This window comes from Pneumocystis jirovecii (genome assembly GCF_001477535.1).
Source record: "Pneumocystis jirovecii RU7 chromosome Unknown supercont1.1, whole genome shotgun sequence".
NCBI lineage: Eukaryota > Fungi > Ascomycota > Pneumocystomycetes > Pneumocystales > Pneumocystaceae > Pneumocystis > Pneumocystis jirovecii.
Genome location: NW_017264775.1, coordinates 362,970 through 380,342, shown reverse-complemented (window position 1 = coordinate 380,342; position 17,373 = coordinate 362,970). Strand labels below are relative to the sequence as shown.

Below are 17,373 nucleotides of genomic sequence, written 5' to 3'. Positions count from 1 at the left end.
AATTAAAATAAACAATAATAATTTTAAATTAATTTTTAGAATGTGATAAGTTCTAATTTTAATTACATAACTATAAAAGTATAAAAAAATCTATTCCAAAATTTTTGTGATAATAGCTGTTCCTACTGTTTTTCCTCCTTCTATTTGAAGTTAAAGAAGTTAAATAATAAAATAAAAATAGAAACCTCTAATAGTGAACCGCATACCTTCTTCTAGAGCAATATCATGGATTAGTTCACAAACCTAGTAGACATTAAAAACAAATGATATAGAATATAAATCTTACAAGTTCAACATTATCTCCGGGCATAACCATTTTAGAATCTGCATCTTCGGTTCCTTCAGGGTGTGTAAGTACAACAGTAACATCTATAAAATTAATTGAATATTTTGTTTTTTTTTTTTTCCAAAAAAGTAGCATTACCTGAAGTACGAGCAAACATTTGTGGACGATAATAATTGACAAATCCTGTCTTACGTCCTCCTTCTTCTTTTGTAAGAATGTAGAAAGAAGCAAGAAACTAATAGAATTAATTTGTGAAACATTTCATAGATGCTCACCTTTTTATAAGATTTGAGTGTTCCTGGACGAGAAACTACCATTCCTCTACGAATTTGCTCTCTTTTAGTACCACGAAGAAGTAATCCACAATTATCGCCAGCTATAGATTTGTCTAATTCTTTATTGAAAGCTTCGATTCCAGTAACTATTGTTTTTATTGGTTGACCAAATCCAACTAGTTCTACTTCTTCCCCTTTCTTTAGAACACCACGTTCTACGCGGCCGGTTACAACTGTTCCTCTTCCAGAAATCGAAAAAATATCTTCTATTGGCATAAGATATGGTTTTTGAATATCTCTTTCTGGGATAGGTATGTGGTTATCGATTGCATCCATTAATTTCCAAATAGAATCTTCGCCAATTTCTTTTTCTCTACCTTCTAAAGCACATAAAGCAGACCCCATAATAATTGGTGTTTTTTCTCCATTATATCCATAAGTCGAGAGAAGTTCTCTTATTTCCATTTCTACTAGTTCGAGCATTTCTTTATCATCAACTGCATCTACTTTATTGATAAAAACAATAATATGCTTAACACCAACTTGACGAGCAAGAAGTAGATGCTCTTTGGTTTGAGGCATAGAACCATCCGTAGCTGATACGACAATAATTGCACCATCCATTTGAGCAGCACCTATTATTTGTAAATACTTTTTGTTTTTTACTAATATTTTAACCTGTAATCATATTTTTAATATAATCGGCATGACCTGGACAGTCAACATGTGAAAAATGCCGTAATTTCGTTTCGTATTCAACATGAGATGTCGAGATTGTTATTCCTTAAAGTTTTTTGGCCTTATAATAGATTTTAAGATGACAATAAGCTTACCTCGTGCTTTTTCTTCTGGTGCTTTATCAATTTGTGAATAATCCATAAAAGATGTTTGATTAATTGTTGAAAGACATTTTGTTATGGCCGCACTATAAAATTTTTCAGAATTATTTTACAAATTTTTTGTTTACAGTACGTAAGAGTGGTTTTTCCATGATCAACATGGCCTATTGGCATGGATTTTAGATCGTTACAAATTTTGAAGGACTGTTTATACCAATAGTTCCAATATTTAAATGAGGTTTTGATCGGTCAAATGTAGCCATAGATCGTACAATTGGTGATTTAAATGTGACATTTTGATGTTTTACTTGTGACCATGCACCTATAAAAATATGATATTTTAGATAAATGCCATTAAAAGTTAAATAGATAAAACAGAAATACATTTCGTATTTATATGAAATATGGTTCTAAATAATCTTGAAAAATTGTGAATATTTAGTGTTTTTGTCATATTTTTTAAAGTGTTTAATTTTTTGATGAAGGTTATTTCGGAAAATTGAGATTTTAGAAATTATTTTAAAAAAATAGAAACTTAATAAGCTATAAAAATTCTATTTATTTTTAAACGTTTTTTTAATTAAGTTTTCTTAAGAAATAATACATGGCGTAAGATTTTGAAAAAGCGATAAATGTTGCTTTTTTTTTATGGAATAAGTTAATATGTTTTAGGGATTTGATATCAAAACCTCGATCAGAATTAACTGAGGCTGAACTTCAGCAGTTGGAGGCATATGAATTTGATACAGGTCCTCTTTCAGTGCTTCAGCAGGGTAAGCTATCTAGTTTATTCGATTGGTATACATTTATAATAATGTCTCAGCTGTGAGAAATCATAATCAAGTCTTGATTAGTTGCAGAAATAATCGTAAGCTTTTGGCTCGGGTGAAAGCGTTTGATCGTCATTCCAATATGGTTCTTGAGAATGTAAAAGAGGTAAATTTTAAAGATTATTAATGTTATATTAATACGTACAGATGTGGACAGAGGTAAACAATTAATGAGATTTTCTATGTAATAATATCTTTAGACGCCGCGAAACTCTAAAGGAAAAAAGGGAAAACCTGTGAATAAAGATAGGTTTATTAGTAAAATGTTTCTTCGTGGTGATAGTGTTATTCTTGTACTTCGGAATACAGTATAAATTGTTTAATGTTTTTTTTGAATATATTTTTTCTATAAATATTTTGTGTTTCTTATTTGAATCCTTGTTTTATTTTTTATTTTTCTTTTGGATTTCTAGATGCGATATTCTTTTTGGTAGTTTATATGCTGATAAGCTATGTCTCGACGTTCCATAGAACTTGGTCATGCTATGTAAATCAAGGTTATATAGTTGCATTTAGCAGAGAAAATAACGTTTTTAGTGATATCAGTATTCCATTTCCAAATGAATGGCTTCCATCACAAATAGCGACTGTTCTATCAGTTGATCCTGAGCTAAAAGAGCAGGTTATATATAGAGAAATTAAAGTGGATGGATCGTATTTGTTTGCATCATTTCAGAGTGCTGATTTGAAAACTTTACGTGTTTCTGTCGATGCATTTTTGGATAATGTTGTTTTGATTATTCGTACTGTAAATGAGTGTGGAAATTTATAACTTTTTGGAGACATGTAATGTTTATTGTGGAACTTTATGCTTATCTGATGTCTTTGTTTGTTTTGGCTTAATGGTGTAAGAAAAGCAATATAAGTGTTTAGAATGTTACGTATTGTGGAATTGATGTTTTTTTTCATCTTTATATATTTTATTTTTTTGGTTTATATATTTTGGTTTTGATTAGATTTATAGGCTTTTTTTGTTTTAGAATTATATTTACATAAATCTTATGTGTATATGGTTATATTGTTTACATGGTGTTTGTATTTTTTATGTTTTTTGAGAAAATATGTTTTAATACGTATTTGTGATATCTTAACATTTATATAGATATTTCATATATTTATATAATACTTAAGATGTTGTGGATATTTTGTTATTCTTAATATCAAAAATTATGAATATATTGATAATATTCAAGTATTATAAACTATATAATAGATTAACATATGTTCAATGATGGCATTTTAGGTCTTATTTAAGAATGAAAAGATATATGTAAAAATAGTTATTTTAGGTTTATTGAAGTATATATTTGTGACTTGTTTAATTTCTAATAATGAAATATTTCGATTAAATGTCTAATTTGTGATATTTTATTTTAAAATTTTAGAATTAATAACAATTGGATGTATTTAAAATGATGTGATATGGTTCCATATGTTATTTTTGTTAAATATATATTTATGAAATATTTGTATTGTGAAAAACATATTATTTTAAATTTTGTTAAGTTTAATGATGTATTAAGTAAAAAATATAAGTTTTTATGATGATTAAACAATTACATTATTTTTAAATGTTTTTAAGGCTAAATTGGTTTTCAGATGAAATATTATAGAGATTACAGTGTAAAATAAAAGAATTAATGAATTAATATTAAATATAATCAATAAATATAAAAATATTGATGTTGTAAAGCATATAAGTTATTTAAATATATTAAGTTATGAATAATAATACAAAATAATAAATATTATATAGTAAAATTAAAATTATAAGAATGTACTGAAAAATATATGAAAAAATGACGCAGAGAAATAAATATATGAATATTATAGATATATTAGTCTTAGTCTTGAGAGTAAATGTATGAGTATCCTTCACATATGGCTTTAAGGGTTTGCATTAAAGTATGCAGATAAGCTAAATAAGCGTTAGATACTGGAAATTATGAGTTAATTTTCTTTTTATTGTTACTATATTTTTAAATGTTTTAAAATAATAAAACTTAGAAAAAATAAAATTAGATTGGAAAGTTACTTTACTAAAAGGACCTAGTTGTTAATTATAATGAAAATGGTAATGTATATATTTTAAGATGGATTAGGATCATTATAACCATAAAAGGATATTGGATAAACGATGTTTTAACGATAATGGTAGGCATGGACATTTGTTTTTTAGATTTGATATACAGAAGCTTGTTCGCTTATAAATAATATTTTTATATTAGAGATATTTTGTTTTATTAAGGATTAAAAGTAATATGTATTGTTATGTTAAATATAATATGGCAAATTAAATGTTTAAATAATTAAATTTATTGTTGATTGAACAAGTACGCTAGTCAGAATTTAGCCAATTAATTATGTTCGAATGCTAAAATAGTTTAACTTAAAAATAATAAGGATGTAAGGTATTGATGGGAGTGCTCTTAGGAATAATTTTCAAGTACTATTTAGTGTCATTAAAAGCAAAAGAATGTAGTTTAGGTAATGGTTGACAAGAATTTTCCTGTTTTGTCTTTGTACAATGTTTTCTTTTTTTTTTTTTATAATTTTGCATAAGTCTAAAAAACTAAAAACTGAAAAGGTGTGGAGGAAAAATTTAAACAATTGCGTTTTGGCCACCAAGTTAAGCCGTTGAGAAATCTTTAATTGGCATATCTTTTAGAAATAATGAGAATACAAGACTAAACACTGTTTATGTGTTTAAGTCCTTTTATTTGTTCTATGAATTGCATTGTTTTAGGGGTGTATGTACATAATTATGTAAACGCTTATTCTTTTTAAGTCTGGGATCTAAATGGGTGTGAACAATGTGTCGTAGAATATCGTGTTTTGATCGTATTTGGACACTCAACCGTTTGTTTTTTATTCGAAAAAGATGCATACTTGTTTTTTGTGGGTTAAATAAGGAAAAGTGTGAAAATAAGAATAAATAACATAGTTGAGAAGGTTTATGTAAGACAATGGTTTTTTTATATGTAAATTTATATGTAAAGGGGCCCCACATTAATTATATTGGTCTTTGGTCTTGATGGAATGGATGCTCTCCATTTGCACTTAACTTTTGACCGTTTCCTAGTACCAATTTTTCTCAACTAATTTGTTTTTCTATTGTATTGATTTTGAATATTTTTCATTTTTTACTCTATGTTTACGTTTCTAAGTTTTTTTGCCCGATGGGTTTGGACACGTATATAGATGATGAAAATTTATTTCATGCATATATAAATTAAAGTGAAACATACATAAAGTGTTCCACCATACACTCAGTGTGCAATACATATATAATATGTATATCATGTATATATATTTTGCATCTAAGATTGTACTAATTATATATAAATGCACATATTCTATATATTTTTTCCGGTATATATATTAATATATTAACATTGATATAACAATGATATAAAACGTATTTATTGTTCTGCACGACCTTTTTATAGTGGTAGTTCGTGCGTATTATAGTGTCTTAAATAGTTATCTCTTTGTTTAGATGAGAGTTTTTTTTATCGGGTAGCATCGTTTTCCGCGTATTAGGGAGTCCGTTTGGCACTTAGACGCTATAACGCTTTCCCATAAAACTAGCAAAGCATTTTAAAAGTAAAGTTTAAGTTTTGTGGGGGTTGAAACATACTAGTTTTATTCTAAACTAGTATAGGCATCAGTAGTGCTTATTTATAGGTACTAAGAAGTGTACTATATTGTTTTAGGTAAATGGTAGTGTTTTGTGGTTAGATGTGCTGGTAGATTGGTTAGTCTCGATAGATAGTGCGAAGCGTTGGGCTCCACTACTTTACCGTGAATTTGAGGGAATCCTGCCAGTGTGAGTAGTTTGGGTTTCATCAAAGGCTCTTTGTACAAACGTCTGAGAGCAGGGTTTTTTTTTGCAAATATTGACATTATAAAATTGATGGGGGGGACGGGCCGTTTGATGAGGAGATAGAGGTTTAGAAATAGATTAATTTTTTGGTGGGCACTGTGATTAGATTTTGACAAGATAGTACTTTGTCAGAGTGTTGTCTACAGCACATAAGACGTATTATTTTCTGTGTGGTATTTGTCTTGAGTGGTTTTCAAAATTCTATATTAGAACGGTTTGAGATTTGTTTGTGTCAATACGGAAGATTCAAAATGATGCGGTGTATGCCTCCATTAGTAACGTTGAAATCAGAAGAGGATTGGCAAAGATTAAATGTTTTGCCTGGGATGCGTAAGCCACGTCAGATACCATTGTGTCGGCATCACCCGTATATTGTTGGAAAGCCGCTTGTAAAGTTGAAACAGAATTTTCTCGATGACAAAGACAAGAATTTGCTTTCTCAATATGTTGTTTCACCATTTTTGTCGTCGATACTTGAGTCGCATGCACCGGAGTTTGTTGCTCAAGTATATTTATTTTTCATATTGATTTGTTTTTAATATTTTTCAGATTGTCTGTTTGATCTGGTTTGAAACGAATATAACAATATCCTCGGTTATTTCTAGAGCTCAGCGATTGAATATGCTCAGTCCAGGCTCTTTTCCTAAGGCTGAGTTTCTTGCATGGAATAGGGATGTTCTTTCTACTATAAATGTTTCGAAGAATGTTATTTTTCTTGCCTTGCTTTTTATTTATCGTTTAAAAGAGCGGAATCCAACTATTCGAGGCAAACCAGGGAGTGAATATCGGCTTTTAACAATTGCATTAATACTTGGGAATAAATGTATGTTTGTTTTTTTTTTTCTTTATTTTTAATTTAATGGTTTAGTTCTTGATGATAATACTTATACAAATAAGACTTGGTCTGAGATAACAGGGATATTTGTAAAAGAGATTCATGTTATGGAGGCCGAATTTCTTACAAATATTCACTATTCTCTTCTTGTATCGAAAACTCAGTGGGAGGAATGGCAAATTATTCTGGAAAGACTTTGGATATACTGTATGGGTTTGATGAAGAGTCAATGTTCTTTATTAAATCCTCCTTTATCTGTACCTCTGAATCCTGCATTAACTTATACTAATAGTTCACACTCTTTTCGGTTTATGTTTGCAGCATCAACACAGATTACTTCTTTGATTCCTCATGTTTGTATGAAAGAGTCTCCTGTAGAATTGAAGCATATGGATCATATTTCAAATAAATTTTCTGTACCATCGGTTAGACAGATATTGCCGAGCCGTATAAGTATGTCTTGTGGTAAATCTTGGTTATCGTTATAAAAATGATTGTTTTTTATGTGGGGTTTTGTTTATGATTCAGGCTTTTGATTTTTGGGTTATTATTTATCATTGGATTGTATTTATCGCTATGGTACACATTCTTTTTTTGTCTATTCATGATTTTTCATATTGAGTTTTTCCTTCAGCTAATGTTTTAAGAATCACTTGTATTTCTGCTTTTGGCCGGTTTTTAGCATTTATTTGCTCATTTCTTTTGGGTTTTTGTATGTATATTGATGGCTTCCATTTATTGTTTCCTCATTGCTCTTTGGCATGTATAATGTATTATTTGATATACGTCATTTTGAATTTTTGTTTTGTGAAGTGTGAAATAAAGCATGGTATTAGTCAATTTAGAATTATTAAAGTTTTTGTGAGACGTATGTTTATTTTTGTTAATATGTTAAGTATGATTATGTAGTTCTATGGATGTTTTTATGGATGTTTAAAAATAATATATAATTGTTTGAAATATCGGTAATTTTAATGTTTTTTATTGATTCTGTCTACTGTTTTCTGGAAAAGGGAAAATATTTTTTTGTTTTGAGTTGTGGTTAATATTATGTATATGTTTATTTGCTGTTTTTTTATTTGCAGATTATTTTATTTATTTTTTCTAATTAACGTTCGTTTTTAGAATAATTAATGATAAAAAATGGTAATAACTTTTCTTTTTTCTAAATCTTGGAGATTAAGGAAGGGTTAATTGTTATATTTTATTATATTTATGTTTAAAAAGAAAGGCTTTTGTTTGTCTCGTCCTGTTTCTAGGTATTTTGCTGGAAAAGGGCCAGAACAAGCTGAATCAGAGGATGAAAGTGATCACGAAATTGGATTGGAAAATAAAACCGATATATCATCTTTTCATGAACGAGTAGTTTTTAAAGCACATGCTCCTGTTTTAGATTTTCAAAAAATTGATATCCATGAAAAATTGAATTTAGATGAATCGCAATTAGTAGATTCTTGTGAAATTAGGCAAAATGTTTCAGAAAATTTAGAATCCTCTGATGAGGTATGTTTATAATGATTTTTTTATGTTATATAATGACTTGTTTTTGGAGGTAACTGAATACGAAACTGAAGAAATAGAGAAATCAGAAGATGATTTACCGAAAATTCGACTAAAGCCTATTTTTGTTCCAAAGTATGCTATTTTGTAATATTTATTGTTTGATGTTGATTTTTAGATATGAGAGAGAGAAATATGTTGGTATGGATCACTTCGAGTTTGAAAAACAAAAAATTGTTGAGGAAGAGAAACGTAAAGAAGAAACACGAATACTTTTAGAAGAAGAAATTCGGAAAGATGAATATAAACATTCATCTGATTATGATGATGGTGTAGATGTCGATGATACTGATGATTTATGTCCAGAATCAGAAAGAGCTGCTTGGAAATTACGTGAGTTGTGTCGTATAAAACGAGAGAAAATGTTTTTTGAGGAAAAAGAAAGAGAACGTGAAGAAATAGAAAGGCGAAGAAATATGGATGAAGAGGAAAGACTAAAAGAGGACTTGTCTCGTGTGAAAGAATTAAAAGAAAACCAGCCAAAATCTAAAATGAGGTTTTTACAAAAATGGTATCATCGTGGTGCATTTTATCAGGTATATTTTTTTTAAAAATTTTTGTAAAATATTTATATATCATCAGGATGAAGAAATTTTGAAAAGAGATTATTCTGTTCCTGTTATGGACGAAATATCTGATAAAACATTGCTTCCAAATACAATGCAAGTTCGGTATGTTTTTTTTCGTTTTTTAGTTTTTTATCAATTTATATATTTAGTGGTGATAAATTTGGTAAACGGGGTCAAACGAGATACACTCATTTGGTAGATCAGGTAGTATATATACATATTATATATTGTAATACTTATTAATATATAGGACACAAGTACAAAAGATTCTCCTTGGTTTGATAAAAATATAAATAAACGAATTTTGCCCGGTACAGATGACTATAATAGGAAAAGAAGGAAGTTCTAATTTTTTTATATCTTGTTTATTTTTGCATTATTATATCTTATATTGATGCTTATTTTAATATTAATACTTTTGGAATTTCAATTTTAGGCTTTTAAAGACTAAACAATATTGTTATACTGATAAATTTTATTTGAAAATAAGTAAAGTATTTTAGAATTAATAATATCATTTAAAGTTTAGGTAATATCTAATATTTTTTTTTGAATTTGAAAGTAATGATTAGTGTCATAAAATACAAAAATAAATGGTTATAGATAATAAAGTTTATGTGATGTTTTGTATTCTATGATTTTGTTATTGGGTATAGTATTTAAATTTATTGTGGTTTATTTGTTTTAGTATAAATTAGTATAAAAAATGTTTTGTATTATTGATAAAATTGAAATTTGTTGTATTTAAGTCATATGGAAATATTTTATGGAGTATATATTCTTTGGAATTTTTTGTATTAAGATTTTGTGATTAATATTTTTAATATTATCAAATATGTATAGATGCTATATTTCGTTAATTGATATATCATAATTTTACTATTTTAATGAGGAATTATTTTAGGATAGTTTGTATAACTGTTAAAAATATGTATAATATATGTATTGTAACTTTAAATTTTTAGTTTTTGAAATTGATTCGGTATGAAAGTTTAATAAAATTATTGTGTTTAAAAATAAATATTAAACTAAAAATATAATAATATTTACATAAAAATAATAAGCTTTGTTAATATAAGTAATATATATTGAATGGGAGTTTAAGATGTAGTTATTTAAAATTTTGAAAGTGTTTGACAAATATTTATAATAATTATGTGTCTTATTTTTCGATATTTTTTTATTTGATTTAAAAATTTGATTTTTTTTATCGTTTTTATTTTATGAATATACAATTATACATATTATTTCAAAACAGTAAACACTAATTTATATTAATATAAATTATAGTTTGTAATGTATAGTATTATTGTGGATAATCTTAATTGGTTTGATATTTGTTATAATCTTAATATTAGTAACATAAAATTAGAAATTTGTTAATTTAAGTTGTAAATATATAAAATTGTGATTTAGTATTATTAGAATATTGTTTCGATTTGTTTTTATTAAAATAATGATTTATTTATTGATAAATATTTTAGATATTTTAAATTAGAAAAATTATATTCAAATTTGAAATATTTAGAAAATAGTATTAAAAATATGTTTGCCTTGTGTTTTGAATTATAGGTAATTTTTATTGCAAAATTTAAGTTTTTCTTGTATTTCTTTTTTTTTAATTGATATTTAAACATTTTTTTGACAATTAACAATTAAATATTTAATTAGCAATCAAGTATTATAAAAATGTATTTTAAATAGTTTTTAGCATGATGTTTTGACTAAATAAATTGTTTTCGTTTTTATAGAGTTTTTTTTAAGATATGGGTTTCATAAGTATAAAAAAAGTATAAATAAATTTATGTAAATTATTCAGAAACAAATTAATTAACTAAATATAAATAATATGAATTTTTTTACAAATTTTTTTTTATTCATTAAATTTTTGATTCTTAAAAAAGGCATTCTTTTATTTCTGAGTTTTTAAAAAGACGAATAACCATAGTTGTAATGTTATCTGTACTTGATTGAGAAATAGCATAGTCAATTAATTTTCTGCTTGCTACATTTGGGTCATAAATATTGCGACAAATATCAACAGCTTGTTGGTCTGTGCATACATCCCAGAGCTATTGAGGTTAAATATGTTTTTTAAAGAAAAAAATAACTTACGCCATCACATGCAAGAATAACGAATTCATCTTCATTTGGAATAAGAATAGTTTCTGTTGTAAAAGGGCGACTAATAACAAAATTTTTCATATAAGTATCACCAAGAGCGCGAGTAACAGCTAAAATGCCGTTAACTCTGTTGTTAATAATAACCCCTCCTGCATTAATAATCCTTTGACTTTCATGCCAATCACTACTTTTATGGTCATAAGAAAGACGATGGGCTTTTCCTCCTCTACAAAGAACTGCACGAGCATCTCCAACATTTGCTGTATAAAGAAGTTTTGTGCGTCGAATTTCATGTAAGCCTGAAATTGTTGTAAATGATCTTTCTTCCCAACGTATAAGAGCAGTAATAGCTGTGCATCCACTATTTCTTGACGGAAGATTGGCTAATGCATCATCAACAGATGAGAATGTAGCATTAAAAATATCAGGGATTGTTGATGATGGCATATTGCAAAGTAAATCATATAAAATAACATGGAACTGCTCTTTACAGAAATTTGCTGCCTGGTTCCCTGCATGCCCATCAAAAATAGCAAAATATCCTTGATCAGCCACCCCTCCAAAATTGTAAATGTATTCATGAGTGTCTTCCATAGTTTTTCGACATTTTTTGTTTTTGTCATTGGCTGAACCTATAATAAAGCTATTTTCCTGTGTTTCTAAATGTTTCTTTTTTTGACACTCTTTAGTCATTGTTATTTGAGTTTCTGCTTCAGTTTTATGACAATCTGGATTTGACGTTTTATGTGAACAGGTGAGTACTTGTTTTTTATAAAAATCTAAGCAAGAACTTGGGAAATGGTTTTGTAATGATGCTAGGTTAAAAGTATCCATTTTAATTTCAAGTTTTTAATAATAAAATTCAATATTCGAATCATTGAAATTCTTGTTTTATTGGTCGTTAAGTGATTAGAAGAAAACTTGAGTTGGATAATTTAAAATAAAAATATAAAAAATACAGAATATATCTCTTGGAATTGTTTTTTACAGTTTTTTAATGTAAATTATTTTTAGTGATAGGTTTTAGGCTTCAAAATATTATGATTGTGCAATTTTTATTATAAATAATTATGAATCAACATAGTTGTATTTTTATTGTTACATTTTGATATAAATAAAATTATTAAATTTTTTATTTTTGAAAGATACGTTTGAGATATTCTGAGACTTAAAAAAACAGTTTTGTTTTATAATATAAATTATAGATTATATTTTTATTTTAAAACAGATTTTTTTGTTCAGAATTTTTTATGATTTTTGTCTGTTAAAGTAATTTTAAAAGTAATTTAGTTGATTTATAAGAAAAATAAGTTTTATAAATTTTTAGATCTATCAAAATATTTGTTATGTATTCATTATAATTGTTTTATTAGTTTATATGAAAGCTTTTAAATTAATATATTTCGGTTATTAATTTTAAGGTAAAAATTTGTATTTATAGAAAAATTTTTATTATATTTCTATATTTGGTTTTTATTTGATACTAAAATGATAATTTAAGTTTTTTGATTTTTTTTATAAGATTTAGGATTGTACTTTTTAAAGATACTAATAAGAGTGATTTAACGAGATATGAAAAAATATCCGTTTTTATTTTGATTTATATGCTGTGTAAACAATAAGTTTAGGAGATCTTCTAAGTAGATGTTTATTTAGAGTGCTTTGTTTTTATAAATAAATGATTTTGATTGACAGAATTGATAATTTGTTGTAAATATATTTTTAAAAAAAATATTGTTTAGTAAGATAATATAATAAATTGTTAAAAAATATTTGAACTTTTTGATTTCATATTGGTTTAGCACATTTTCGTTGTTCAATGGTGCCTGTAGTATGTGAACGCATTTGATTCCAATTGATAGGATACATAGCATCACCTGTAATATCTGTTGCAAATACCACTCCTAAATCATTTTTTGCAGTAGAAAGATAATATGAAGATTGATCACCTAATGATATCTTCAAATGTTAGTCAACAAACAATATTGTTTTATTCTACTAACTACTTGTGCTCGTACAATATCTCCTGGACGAAAAAAAGCATAAATCTTAATAGTATCTTTGCTGGTTGCTTTTACATCTTGAATTCTAAGGATAAAAATGTAAGTTAGGACATTATAGTATTTAAATGAGATCCCACCGAATAATACCTTGAAACTCTCTTTGACAAACTGTTTCTCCAACTACAAAAATATTAACTGTAGCTTCTTTGGGTTTGATTTTTGTAACTCTTCCCAGAACAATAGCATTTACTTCTGGGAGAATTGATGAGCCTTTACGATGAAACATGTCTAAAAGCCTTTCTACTGAAATTTGAAGTTGTCCATTTGAATCTAAAGATTGGACTATTTTTCCTGGTATAGATGCTCGAATAAAAGATGTATGAATAATAGTGCCTGGACCCCCTGTAGCTGCATTTATTGGTGAAATAGGCTGGCCTGGAAGTACTAATTGGCCAGTTTCAAGAGGCCCTATCATAAAACTAAAATTTTATTAATTGAAGGGACGGTTATAAAGATATAGCATATATATATAAATGTTGTAAAAACACATTTTTTACGATATATGAGATTTTTTAAATGAAAAAGATAAAAATAACTTTATATAGTATTTTTTAATGATTGAATTTTGATTTTAAAAAAAAAAGTTGATAAAAATTGTAAAAATTTTTCAATTTTTACAAATTTTTATGAATCACTTTTAGCTTTTGTCATTCTGAAGTACTTTAATCCGAGCCAATTAATGCCTACCCATATCCAAGCTACAACACCCCCCGTTAAGATAATAAGAAGAAAGTAATAATCAATAATTGGGAAATCATGTGATTTTTTCTGATTTTTTACGTTCTAATATTTTACATTTTGGTTTTGTTGTTAAAATAATACTAGTGAATTACCTTTATTTGAAACGCCCAGTGCCAAATTCCAAAAACTCCGCTCATTCCAGTTACAAAAAGAAACCATGTAAAAATAAGAAGAAACCAACCCCACCGAACTGTATTTGTCATCTTTAAATGTATATTTTGCTTTTCTTTGCGATTAAATGTTTTTAAGAATGAAATGTATTGTTCATTATCACTTTCTTCTGAATTTGTTAAAGATGGAGATGATAAATATTTAAAGTTATTAGAATAAGTTTTTTTTTTTTTCACTTTTTTCATTTTTAATTACAAATAGTTTCATAATTTTACATATTTTTTTTTTATTGCTTTTGATTTTTTATATTTGGAATTAATTTTAAAACCGTTAGAATTCTAGATTTTGTAGATTAAAAAATATAATATTTTGTTTTTTAAAAATTTTAGATATTAGTTTTATAACTTTATGTAAATTGGAGCTTTTTAAATTATTTTTTGAAAAAATATTATGTATTAAGAAAAATAATATTTTAATGTTATAAATTATATAAAATATTGAGATTTTATTATTTTAAATATAAAAATTGAAGAAATAATTATATTTAAATATTCAAATATTTAATTTTTTTATTATTTTTTTGATTTTTTAACTTTAATATTTATAATAGTTTTAGAACTATGCTAAATTTATTAATATATTTTTAATTTTCCAGATTTTCTTTTGAAAGGGTTGTATATGGTCTTTTATCAAATTATTTGTATAAAAACTATATTATTCTAGGAAAAACAAAAAAACTGAAGAAATTAGGAAATTATTGTTTTAAATGTATTGGCATTGAAATATAATTTTAAGATAATTATGCTACTATTTTAAAATGAAAGTTTTGTTAAGTTTCATGTGTAATATTTGACTAGTCATTGATGTTATAAAAGATAAATATTTTTGTTCTAAAAGACCAAAAAATGTATACTTATATATGAATCAAAAGAGTTATGATATTAAGCCATCATTTTAATACAAAAATATTAAAAATATACTTACTAGTGTGGAGAATATCAAAATGAATTTGTTCTACATGTTTTTTAAATTTAGAATTTATAAATTTATTCATTGTCTATATTTCAGGAAAAGATTTTCTTCGAATTTCTTTTGTTATTTTAATATTATTCCCTATAGTTTCAAATTTTATGTTTTTTTCGAGTTTTGAAGAAACATTATTTTCTGATGTATAAAATATTTTATGAGCAATGTTTGGTGGTGCACTTTTTAATGTAGAAGATGGAGATATATCTGATTTAATGATCTAAAGAACTGTTAATTAAAAATTTAAATAACTAGAAAAATACATCTTTCCATGAATCTTTATGACAAACACAGACTAATGGAAATACTCTTATAATAAGTTCATCTGTTTGAGCTTTGGTTTTTGTTTCAGAAATATTGTTAATAGTATCTTCTAAATATTTTATACTGTTTTCAGAAATACTATTTCTTTTTGAATTAAAATTATCCATTTTTCCTATTTTTATTCCTGAACACCAGCCATCATCCCATACTGACACTACATAAATAATATCACCTCTTTCTAGAGTCATTTCGTCTGGCATTTTTGGTTCATACATATAAAGAGCAACAACTTCTGTATTACGTGTTATTTGATGGTCAGAATAGTAATCTTTTATAGACATTATAATAGGTAAAACTGTAGCACGATCTTCACCAACAGAAGATGTTGGGCGCGATTTAGAACTTTTAAATGCATTAGTATTTATACTTTCAGTGTTAATTTCGGTTATTTGTGACTCATGATGGTTTAAAGTTCTATAAGAGCTAAGATTTAAAGATGTATTTTGAGAAAGTTCATGATTTTTATTTAAGTTAGAAATATTATAAAGATTATTAAAACTTTTGGTTTGTTTACTTTCATTATTTGTCCGAGAAAGATCTTTTTCTGGTGTAGCGATTATAGTTCTACTAAAATAATCAGAGCTTTTTTCTACTAATGTAGTATTGTAATTCAAGTTAGAATTATTTGCTGTTCCAAAAAAAGATAAAAGACTGTTTTTCTGTAAATTATGTTCTCTAATGAAATGTTGATTTAAATTGTTTGATTGTTTGGATGCAATATTTTCATTTTTCCTTCTTTTGTTGCAAGAAAGAATGATAAGTAAGACTAATAGTGAAAGTATTACTAATATGATTATTATCGAAAAAACAACTATAAATGAAATTGTTCTATGTGGTAATCTTTCAGTATCATCTTTCCTTTGTTTATTTTCATTTGTAGGAGTTATAGGCAAAGAGTTTGAGTCAGTAGTATTTGGAAGCGTTGTTTCTGTAAAGTTAGGTCTTATATACGAAGGTAAAGACAGTGAATCAGAGTAATTAAAAGTAGTGCATTGTGATAAGTTAGATATTATACAACACACATCTATAGAATTCTGTGAGAATGAGTTACAGTATTGACAGAGTCCTAATATATTGGTTCCGAACCCACAACTGCTAGGCTCGTTAGCTTCTCCTTTGATGCAATCTGAGGAGAATGATCTATTAGGACTTGTACAAACTGTAAAATCAGCTCGTATTAATGATAGATCATTTTTGAGAGCTCTATTTGTACAATGATATTGTAAAATAAATGCTTCGCTATTAGTCCAATCTATGCATGTATCCGCACAAACAGGACGACTACTATATCTGAGAATTTTTTTAACATTATGTATTTTTTTACCTGTTTGCTGCAGTTAAATTACATGCAGTGATTGATTCTTGAACCATAGATGCACATAGTACTGTCTTCGTGTATCTTGCATAAAAGCTATTAATATTTGAAATATTTTCTAGTGGGCATTTATAATAGCTTGCATATTTATTACTAATAAGTTAAAGACTTTTTTAAGTTAAGATAATATTACAATGTATAATTATTAATTATATAAGATTCTAATTTTTCATCAAAATCAGATGCATTTTCAATAAAAGAAAGGAATGGACTATATTCCTATTAGTTGAAAATATTTAGAAAGCAAAAAATTACAATGTATTGTTGATTGTAGTAGATATTAATGATGTACTAAATGAAGGACAGCTTTTAGATCCTGCAAGAGATATACATTTTCCATAAATACTTGATGCAAGCGTAGCAATTCCTCCTATTAAGAGTCTTTTTAATGTAGGAGGGTGTTTATGTTGTTTGAGAACTTGAAACATTGCATATTTTTTTTAACCTGCATTTAATAAAATAAATTTAGCTAGAATTTCAACTTATTTTTTTTCTTAACTACAAACTTTTTGTTGTTTAAAGCAAGAGT

General features: G+C 26.3%; 9 protein-coding genes across 9 annotated transcripts; 4 read left to right on the top strand and 5 right to left on the bottom strand.

Annotated features, from left to right (window-relative positions):
- Positions 1-90: 90 nt before the first annotated feature.
- On the bottom strand, positions 91-1,854 carry T551_00200 (elongation factor Tu, mitochondrial; the record flags this gene model as incomplete). Its single annotated transcript, XM_018372467.1, has 10 exons — positions 91-140; positions 186-243; positions 287-369; positions 425-521; positions 562-1,196; positions 1,240-1,344; positions 1,395-1,486; positions 1,534-1,564; positions 1,615-1,722; positions 1,785-1,854. 10 exons carry the CDS (start codon positions 1,852-1,854, stop codon positions 91-93), a joined length of 1,329 nt encoding a protein of 442 aa, XP_018231407.1.
- Positions 1,855-2,004: 150 nt separating this feature from the next.
- Positions 2,005-2,544, top strand: T551_00199 (small nuclear ribonucleoprotein Sm D2; the record flags this gene model as incomplete). The annotated part of the gene is made up of 5 exons (XM_018372466.1): positions 2,005-2,009; positions 2,073-2,173; positions 2,224-2,336; positions 2,378-2,389; positions 2,431-2,544. 5 exons carry the CDS (start codon positions 2,005-2,007, stop codon positions 2,542-2,544), a joined length of 345 nt encoding a protein of 114 aa, XP_018231406.1.
- A 138-nt stretch (positions 2,545-2,682) lies between these two features.
- On the top strand, positions 2,683-3,002 carry T551_00198 (uncharacterized protein; the record flags this gene model as incomplete). The annotated part of the gene is made up of 2 exons (XM_018372465.1): positions 2,683-2,717; positions 2,768-3,002. 2 exons carry the CDS (start codon positions 2,683-2,685, stop codon positions 3,000-3,002), a joined length of 270 nt encoding a protein of 89 aa, XP_018231405.1.
- A 3,368-nt stretch (positions 3,003-6,370) lies between these two features.
- Positions 6,371-7,439, top strand: T551_00197 (uncharacterized protein; the record flags this gene model as incomplete). The annotated part of the gene is made up of 3 exons (XM_018372464.1): positions 6,371-6,622; positions 6,666-6,939; positions 6,985-7,439. 3 exons carry the CDS (start codon positions 6,371-6,373, stop codon positions 7,437-7,439), a joined length of 981 nt encoding a protein of 326 aa, XP_018231404.1.
- Positions 7,440-8,098: 659 nt separating this feature from the next.
- Positions 8,099-9,429, top strand: T551_00196 (uncharacterized protein; the record flags this gene model as incomplete). Its single annotated transcript, XM_018372463.1, has 6 exons — positions 8,099-8,454; positions 8,504-8,586; positions 8,630-9,047; positions 9,094-9,182; positions 9,230-9,284; positions 9,331-9,429. Exons 1-6 carry the CDS (start codon positions 8,167-8,169, stop codon positions 9,427-9,429), a joined length of 1,032 nt encoding a protein of 343 aa, XP_018231403.1. The 5' UTR covers positions 8,099-8,166.
- Positions 9,430-10,975: 1,546 nt separating this feature from the next.
- T551_00195 (uncharacterized protein) lies at positions 10,976-12,038 on the bottom strand (the record flags this gene model as incomplete). Its single annotated transcript, XM_018372462.1, has 2 exons — positions 10,976-11,152; positions 11,196-12,038. 2 exons carry the CDS (start codon positions 12,036-12,038, stop codon positions 10,976-10,978), a joined length of 1,020 nt encoding a protein of 339 aa, XP_018231402.1.
- Positions 12,039-12,992: 954 nt separating this feature from the next.
- Positions 12,993-13,682, bottom strand: T551_00194 (exosome non-catalytic core subunit CSL4; the record flags this gene model as incomplete). Its single annotated transcript, XM_018372461.1, has 3 exons — positions 12,993-13,163; positions 13,208-13,292; positions 13,345-13,682. 3 exons carry the CDS (start codon positions 13,680-13,682, stop codon positions 12,993-12,995), a joined length of 594 nt encoding a protein of 197 aa, XP_018231401.1.
- Positions 13,683-13,891: 209 nt separating this feature from the next.
- T551_00193 (uncharacterized protein) lies at positions 13,892-14,364 on the bottom strand (the record flags this gene model as incomplete). The annotated part of the gene is made up of 2 exons (XM_018372460.1): positions 13,892-14,050; positions 14,101-14,364. 2 exons carry the CDS (start codon positions 14,362-14,364, stop codon positions 13,892-13,894), a joined length of 423 nt encoding a protein of 140 aa, XP_018231400.1.
- Positions 14,365-15,176: 812 nt separating this feature from the next.
- On the bottom strand, positions 15,177-17,272 carry T551_00192 (uncharacterized protein; the record flags this gene model as incomplete). Its single annotated transcript, XM_018372459.1, has 5 exons — positions 15,177-15,365; positions 15,409-16,750; positions 16,794-16,937; positions 16,978-17,055; positions 17,100-17,272. 5 exons carry the CDS (start codon positions 17,270-17,272, stop codon positions 15,177-15,179), a joined length of 1,926 nt encoding a protein of 641 aa, XP_018231399.1.
- Between the last annotated feature and the right edge of the window lie 101 nt (positions 17,273-17,373).